Source organism: Gossypium hirsutum, chromosome A11, assembly GCF_007990345.1.
Source record: "Gossypium hirsutum isolate 1008001.06 chromosome A11, Gossypium_hirsutum_v2.1, whole genome shotgun sequence".
Taxonomy (NCBI): Eukaryota; Viridiplantae; Streptophyta; class Magnoliopsida; order Malvales; family Malvaceae; genus Gossypium; species Gossypium hirsutum.
The window spans coordinates 38,953,029-38,961,833 of record NC_053434.1 but is presented as its reverse complement, the minus strand read 5'-3'; the positions used below and the strand labels follow the sequence as shown (position 1 = coordinate 38,961,833).

The 8,805-nt window shown below is 35.9% G+C and overlaps 2 protein-coding genes across 2 annotated transcripts; one reads left to right on the top strand and one right to left on the bottom strand.

The window, feature by feature from the left end:
• Window positions 1-259: 259 nt before the first annotated feature.
• On the top strand, window positions 260-2,260 carry LOC107897629 (alkane hydroxylase MAH1). The gene has a single exon (XM_016823146.2). It carries the CDS (start codon window positions 694-696, stop codon window positions 2,191-2,193), a length of 1,500 nt encoding a protein of 499 aa, XP_016678635.1. The 5' UTR covers window positions 260-693; the 3' UTR covers window positions 2,194-2,260.
• Window positions 2,261-2,275: 15 nt separating this feature from the next.
• On the bottom strand, window positions 2,276-6,184 carry LOC107897635 (programmed cell death protein 2-like). Its single transcript, XM_041081950.1, has 8 exons — window positions 5,950-6,184; window positions 5,522-5,611; window positions 5,319-5,416; window positions 4,349-4,653; window positions 3,812-4,046; window positions 3,059-3,260; window positions 2,461-2,788; window positions 2,276-2,388 (listed from the first exon to the last, which is right to left on the bottom strand). The coding sequence occupies exons 1-7, from the start codon at window positions 6,040-6,042 to the stop codon at window positions 2,660-2,662; spliced, it is 1,152 nt and encodes a 383-aa protein (XP_040937884.1). The 5' UTR covers window positions 6,043-6,184; the 3' UTR covers window positions 2,276-2,388; window positions 2,461-2,659.
• Between the last annotated feature and the right edge of the window lie 2,621 nt (window positions 6,185-8,805).

The following is an 8,805-nucleotide window of genomic DNA, read 5'->3' as shown; positions in this document are numbered from 1 at the left end:
AACGGTTCATACCATCTTCAATTCAACTATCAAACAGACTAAAAAAGGACATCAACATAACTATTTGAAAATATTGATTGTATTATATAAAAAAAATATTGATTGTAATTAATTATGATTGAACTTATAACCTCTTAAAAAAGTCATTTTTAATGGCTTTATCAAACAAAGTTTTAATAAATAAAAAAAACAAACTTAATTAAAACGTGAATATTTAATACATTAATAATACATTTTTTTAACTCCATAAGAAAAATTATAAATTAGCAAGCCTCATTTCTTATATATATATATTACTGTGCTCTATATACATTCTATCATCAACCCAAATTTTTTTAAATTCCACTATTGACAATAGCTAAAACGTTCATGTTAAGTTGAAAAAATGGTACATGGAAATTTTTGAAATCTTATAAAATAAGTGATAAGTGGGTAGAACTCCCAAATTTGGTGGCATTATTGATGAATGTTTTTTAAGTATCCGTAACCAAGTGTGAAATCTTTGGATGATTTTGAAAACACCATCCCTCTTCTTTCTGGTATCTGTCATTCTTCCACCATGGGCTGTTTTTAACGTATACGTACAAATTAGTGAGCCATGACAAGTGCAACTTAAACTTCCCTTTATAAATTGAATTAAGAACATGGAACTCCGAAGCTGATTTAAATATTTTCCAGAGCTTTTCCAATTTGATGGCGTTTGTGGGTTTATTTGAAGTTTTTTTGCCTCTCGTTTGCTTTCTGCTTCTCTACTGCTTAAGAGGTAAGTATCATGGACCTCCAAAGAGTTTCCCACTTGTTGGGATGATACCACAGTTTCTCTTCAACATTCCTCGACTGCACGACTGGTTTACCGACACACTCGAGATATGTCACTGCACTTTTCTTTTCAAAGGGTTTGCTAAGATGAACGTACTGGTTACCTGCGATCCTTCCAACATTCACTACATTATGAGTTCCAACTTTAACAACTTCCCCAAAGGACCTGGATTCAAACAGATTTTTGACATCTTGGGAGACGGGATTTTCAATGTGGATATGGATTTGTGGAGAAAACAAAGGATAGCTGCTCAAGGGTTCATGAGGCATCAGCTGTTCTACCGGTTTTTGTCAAGGACTACCGGAGCCAAGGTGGAAGAGGGGCTCATTCCTCTTCTTGACCATGTTGCCAAACGAGGTTTAGTTGTTAACTTAGAAGATGTTTTCCAGAGGTTCGCATTTGATGCTACCTGCATCTTGGTTACTGGCTATGACCCGAATTGCCTCTCTGTCGAATTCCCTAATGTTCCTTTCTCCAAGGCCATGGATGATGCTGCCGAAGTGATGTTTTATAGGCACATCACGCCACAAAGCTTTATTAAGTTGCAGAGGTGGATGAACATGGGACAAGAAAAGAAATATAGAAAGGCATGGGAGGTTCTTGATCATATTATGGCTAAATATATATGCCAAAAAAGGAAAGATTTGAACCAAGGGATGATATCAGAAACTGTGGATGGTGGTGTGGATATCTTAACATCATACATTCTTGAAGAGAAGTCATGTGATGATAAATTCTTGAGAGATACCATTTTGAATATGATGCTTGCAGGGAGGGACACCACCAGCTCTGCTCTTACTTGGTTCATTTGGCTTGTTTCGAGGCATCCGATAGTGGAAAACAAGATCATTGAAGAGCTCCAATCGATAATACCTGCAGAGGAAACCAAAAAGAGGCGACTGTTCAATGCTAAGGAGGTAAAGAATTTGGTTTATCTACAAGGAGCATTATGTGAGGCTTTAAGGTTATATCCCCCGGTTCCTTTCCAACACAAGGAACCTCTTAAACCAGACACGCTTCCAAGTGGGCATCCAATTCATCCAACAACCAAAATCGTGTTTAGTTTGTACTCAATGGGAAGGATGAAGTCGGTCTGGGGTGAAGATTGCTTTGAATTCAAACCAGAAAGATGGATTACCGAGAAAGGAGGGATCAAACATGAGCCATCATACAAGTTCATGTCATTCAATGCAGGGCCAAGGACATGTTTAGGAAAGGATGTGGCTTTTCTTCAGATGAAAGCCGTGGCATCTGCTATTATTTATAACTATCGTATTCATGTATTGGGAGAAACTCCAGTTGTTCCAACTGTATCCATTATCCTGCGCACCAAAGATGGACTGATGACTAAGATCTCCCCCAGATGGGACTAGATGCATCACAGCCGCTTGAAAGTTGAAATTCTATTATTTATAAATAAAATCATAAATACTTTCTTGAGTTGGTGACATCAAATTCAATCAAAGACTTCGTTTATAGATAGATGATGATTAAAGAGAGTAGTCCAGTAAGTAGTCCAGTAAGCCATGTAGAAAGATCCTTGTGCAATTTAATGCCATGAAAACCATCTACATAGGATAACAGAAGAATTTAAGTAATAAACTAAAGCAAACCAATGATCATGATACAAAATTTGATACCTCTCATCGATCTTCAACCAATGCATAACACTCCGTCGGAGATAATAATGACACACTCTAGATTTGTCAAGGGCATAAAATAAATCAGTAAACTTTCAGGATCATTGTAGGTTCATCTCTGTATGCATGGAAGCTGCTCAACATAGATTAAAGACTGAAAGAGTTCCGATTCACACAAATGTTTGACAAAAATTGTAAATCATGAGAAATAGCGTTGAAGACACTCATTTAAGGGCTTATCGAATTGCACGATAACAGTCTCCTCTACGACAAACCATTGACCATGGCCATGGATGGACTTCTCTTCATCAAATGAATTAGAACAGCTCTGCAAAGAGATATATATCACATGGTGAATAGAAGGCTTTTTCCACTCAAAACAAGGAAAAAGGTAAAAAGAATCTGCAGTCTTAAGCAGAATGGTTGATCTCATAAGTAGTTAAAACTTGGGGCCTAAGGAACAATTATCAGTTTAGAAAGCATAGCAGATATTGTACTAAAGTTAAGAAACCCAGTAGCTCTTTGATATAAATTCTGAGCTAAATGATCATAGTAATAACAAACAGAACAAGCCATTTTTCTTTTCTTTTTTTCTCACCTTGGAACAGGTATTGACAACAAGAGTCAGCCAGTTCCAGTTCTCCAGAGAACCTTTATGACAATCATCAACTTCCTGCAGAAAATATATTAATGGGGGCATAAGCTGCAGTTCAAAGTGCCTTGATGCACCACAAAGTCCGCAGTTCCCAGCATTATCCACCTCTGTTGTAGCCAGAAGAGGTTTCCCACCGAATGCATATCTGAGAACATAAAGATCCGTAACAAACTTAACACTCTATTTGAGACATCAAGATATCAAAACTTAATTTTTCTCCATTTTCCCCTTCTACTTGCAGAAAAGAATGATAATGTGTAACAGTGCCCAAATCAAATTACAAATGGAATCAGTGTAAACTTTGCGGTAATCTGGGTGATAACAAAGTGATTGCTTCCCAATTTTCTTTTGGTTACATTCTCCTTTCGTTTTGGTGACAGTAAGTCATAAAAGCAGATAAACTTGACCAGGGATTCCTTGAGAAGAAAAGAAAAGGTTAACCGCATTGCAAGACCTTTTCAGAAATATTGTATATGACCTTAAATTTCGAGTACATTCATTATTCTATTTTTTTTATGAACTTTTAGAGCCATAACAAAGGGCTAGCAACAAAGAAACAATGAATATACAATAAGGAACAATATGCATCATTCTAGCTTTGCATTAATACTGGTGACAGTAATGAGAGGTCGTCCATATATGCCAATTTATAAAAGGGTTTCCGGCATAGACATTCAACAAATAACCCTAAATTACCTAAAACATTGCTCTGGAGAAGCATCCAATTGTTTTTTGAACTTGAGATAAGTCCTGTCAGCATTCAGAGCCTTATCATATTCATAATTTTCAGCTTCCCATGTTTCTTCTTGTCCATGATCATCAACATCACCTTCTTTCTCCTTGACCGAAAGTGACAAGTGATTTGAACACATAGAAGAAAAATCCTTTGATGATGGTTCTGCCTGACTATAAATGTAGAAGCATGGCATCACTGCAATAAAGGAACAAAATGAATCCAGCAAGACTTTTAGCACAACAAAATTAGTATACAAACAACATGAAGAAAAGAAACTTAGATCGCAATTTAAAGCAACTTTAAAATCAAAATGCAACACCCCAGACCCAATACAAGATATATATGAAACAGAAAGAATGAGACTGCAGTGTTTGCCACAGTGTAGAGAAGAACTTGGCTGTGATGTGATTATTAGCATCGACGACACTTAATTGTAGAACAGATTGTAGAGTTTAAGCTATCACATGCAATCATACATCATATAAGGGCAACCTCACCTGGTGTATCAGTATCAACCCCTCTTGTTTGTGCAATTAAAGACAAAGAATGCTTCACAGCACCCTCAGAATTCCGGTTGCTACTTGTCTTCTTGGGCTCAGAACTCAAGCTTGCCACTTCAGAAAATGCTCTACTCAAGTCCTCCAAATCCAAATCTTCATTATCCTCATCACTCAAATTCTCCCACCAGTTAGTTTTTGGAACAGAAACAAGAGATGAAGCTGAAGGAGCTTTATCCAGAGTAGCAGCGGAGGATGATTCCTTTGATTCATTTTCCACTTTCTGAATCCGAAGAGCTCGCCAACTATATAATTATATTTCATTAATTAAAGTATACATCTAAGTAGCCATTATTCTCATACTACAAGCACTGGTGTGTGATGGGCACAAGGTGCATTATAAGCACTAGTTAACTTTGCCTTAGGCGCAACGCACAAGGCAAAAAAAAGCACTAGCCTGAGAAAAGTAATGTGCAATATGTAAATGTGTGAACTTTTATATGTAATATAAAGCTTGAGATTTATAATAAACTCTAAAGTCTGGTCTAGTTTATCTACAAAACATGCATTTTTTTTATTGGTCAATATACTTGATTTCCTTATGGTCAATGTCTATTGTTGAATACTCAAATATTAAGAAGTATTAGAGTCTGGTACTATCCTCTTTTTACTAAGGCATATCTAACGAAAAAAAGTGAAAATTAAAAGAAATTAAGGATAACTTCAATTAGGAAGGCTTTTTTAATGGCTATCGCCTTACAAAAATAGGTGCCTACGTGCAGTAGGTGTGCGCCTGATTAAATGGACTTTTCCTGAAAGGGTCTAAGGCGATTTTGCTGTCCAGTGCCGCAGGCGCACCTAAGAACACGCCTTGACAACACTGACTAAAAGAGAACATAACACCTATGCAGTTAAAAGAATCATGTTTCAATGATAAACAAGGGTCAAACAAACAAATCAGAGAAACAACCTGAGAGAAGAGCTACCACAATTTGGTGCCACACAACCAAAAACAAGAAGTAGACGGTCTTCTACGTTCAAAGTTCCACTTGAAACTGGAGCATAAACCTTAACAGGAATTTAGCCAAATAATATAATTTATTGGATTCAAATGTTAAAAGTTTTGTCGACAATAACAGGAAGAAAATGCATTAGAGTTAGAATAAGAAAAACCTGAGCAACAAGACAGAGTTTACTTCCACATTGTGTGCAGTGAATAAGTGTAGGGTTGAACTTCAAAGCCTCTATAGGAAGAGGCCAATCCTGTTAAAAGAACAAAGTTGAAGGTATAGAAAAACATAACCCAGAAAAAAAAAACTAACTGTTGATGTCCTCTGCTAGGTTTAGCTGAGTAGATGTCTAAGGAAAAGGCTGAAGGCTAGTGAGGGAGCACAAAAGCTTTAAATATCCTCCGAACCCACACTAATTTAAGGATCAAAAGACGACCCAAAATCCGAACTACATTAACCCATGTGTTTGTAGATAGCCTTCTTCATGCTTTGCTTGAAAACCCACAAAGATTGATTTACTCAGCTGAAGGGCTTGAACTAGCAGAGGACATGAATACATATGAAGATGAAAAGAGGGAGAAGGAGAAATACAGGAAGTCCACCAATTTTGGTAGTGTAATGATCAGAGGGCTCACGGTTATCCTCAGCCCATGGCCCTGGCAAGCCTAGCACAACCCTACTCATCAAGCTTTCAAATAGCGATGTAAACTGATGCCTTCGAAAAAAAAAAAAAGGTTTCTCCACAACCAAGTCAACAGAGACGGAGAGAAAGTATGAGATGGGAGTGAGTCGGGAAATGTTAGAGATATATAAGTTTGGTTAAACTAAAAAAAATAGTGATTTATGCATTATTTAAATTAGACTTATTGGGTAAGTTACTCCTCCAGCGCACGTCCAGATTTTAAAAAAAAATTGGTAAAAAATATTAAAGTTTGATAAAAAAAATTCAAAAAAAAATTAACTCTTTTTAAAATACGAGTTAGATTCGAGCTTGATTGTTTAAGGTTTAAATAAATTTGATCTATTTTTAATATTATAATAATTTATATTATGCTATTTATAATACATTAAAAAATAAATTTATACTAAATATATAATATTACTTTAAACATTAAAATAATGTTAAGATGATTATATAAAAAATTTTAATAAATAAAAAAATATTAATATTAAAATAATATAATATAAATATTTTTAAAATATAATATGGACGGACTTAAAATAGACTTGGGTTAATCTTTTGGAAATATGAGCGGGTTTGAGTAAAATTTTAGCAAAATTCTAGGCCCATATTTCGGGCTGGGCCAAGCTTGGGCAAGTATAAAGTATATTAATATCATGCTTAGATCCAACCCAAATCTAACCCGATCCGACCCATGAACACATCTAGTTTAAACTAAGTTTTGGTCACCAAAATTTAATTTCAGTAACATTATCGATTTGTAACATTTTAATTATTATGTTGTTATTTGACATTAAAGATATGATGGAAGTATCATATGACAAATAGTATCACTAAATGCCAACATGTTTTCTACGTGTAACACGCCATGCTCGACCCGTCTGTCGGATCCGGGTATAGAGCGTCACAAATGGACCTATGCTTAATAATTGCTAGCTTAACTGCTATAAAACAGTCTAAATTAAAATTATAAAATTTAAAAATAATAGTTCTTATAACTAAGGCCTTAAGCCACCAAATGCTTAGTCTCTTATATTCTTATCTCTAATATGATTTTTTTATTTACAATGGCCATTTTACAAATCTTAAACCTTAACTAAAGACTATGTGTCCTAAAATCCAAATTCTAATTGTGCTATCGGGCTTCATCGTTAATAATCCTATGGGGAAGCCTCCAATTGTATCCTTTTCCTATGTGCATGACTCGATCCAACAATGATCCTTGATCTTCACTTTACCTGGTTTAGTTCCTCTTCTTAGTCCTCGATCACCCTCACAAGTCCTGTGAACATTAGTTAACTTCGTAAGTTCGATTGAACTTAGTGAGTTCCTATACCGATCATGATTAACCCTATCACAGAAGGGTAAACAATCGTAAAATAAATTAAATATAAATTTACTCCCTGTTCACTTATGACAAGTTTACCTTGTTAGGGTGGCGGGCTCCATCCAATCCTTCGAGCTACTTGGCTTGCTATGAAACTTTCCTCTAGTCGAATTCTTTGCTCGACTGTATCCCTGACACTTCGCTATCTCGACAAATTCATTCCTTACTTCTCATATCCCTGACATTTCTTATTTTTTTTTCTCATGTTCCTACGAACAGAGCCCGTGTTTAATGTCCCGATGGACTTTACTTGTTTTGTGTTTACTATCCCAGTAGACTTACTTTGTTTCGTGTTTACTGTCCTGATGGATTTACTTTGTAGATGCCATGGAGTCATACATCCATGATCTTATACTGATCTGCCCTCCCGACGTACTATCTTGTGATGCCATAGAGTTTTTAATCCATGGTCTTACTCATTGAATTTAGTTTTTATAACGTCTTTCATCTATGGTCTTACATCGCATACTTTATACCATTTACCTTGATGTCATGGTGTCTTTCATCTATGGTCTTACACCATTATCATTACCATGTATAATGCAACCATGACATCTTTCATCCATGGTCTCATGCTATGTACTTTATACCAGACTACCATAGCCTCTTTCATCTATTGTATTACGCCATATACCGTCATTATAGTGTTACCCTAAAGGACCAATCGATACGGTCGTCTCGGTAAATACCATTCCATTATCTCATTTCCCAAATCCTCCTATCATTACCTCATTTACACAACCTAACCTTGATGGTCGAACACTCAAGTGTTCTCTCTGCCAGGTCCGGAGCTTCATCCAAGGTAGTAACTAAAAGTTATCTCTCCATTTCCCTTCCTTACTTCATCTATCCCATGAAGGTTTTTCCCACAAACATGCAATGCATGTTCTTATCATCATTTATCATGCTCATGCAAACATGACATACTTAAACAGTAGTAAACCTAACAGTAAGTTTGGAGTCTGGAACTTACCTTAAACTCTATCATCTTCATAACTTATTTCTTCTCTCGAGTATAGGAGCTTCCATTCTCCAGGTAGCAATTTACTATAAAAAAACCCACTAGTTAAACTTACTCTACATCTTAACAACTTAAAATTTTATGACATGAAAAACCCTTAAAACAGTTTTGATGTCTATAAACTTCTCCCTATGTATACAGAAGGGTTAAGAACCTTACCCGCTTGTTGGTTTCCCTACTTTTTTAGCCCTATCCTCATAGAGTCTACTCCATGTAGAACCTTCCGTGGCTACTCATTCTTCGAGCTACTAAAGAGTATGAAGAACGAAAGAAACTGAATCAGAATCGGGAAGAAAATCAACCCTGAGAAGCCATCTCCCAACTATTTATAAACCTTCCTGTAATCCTATGAGAGTC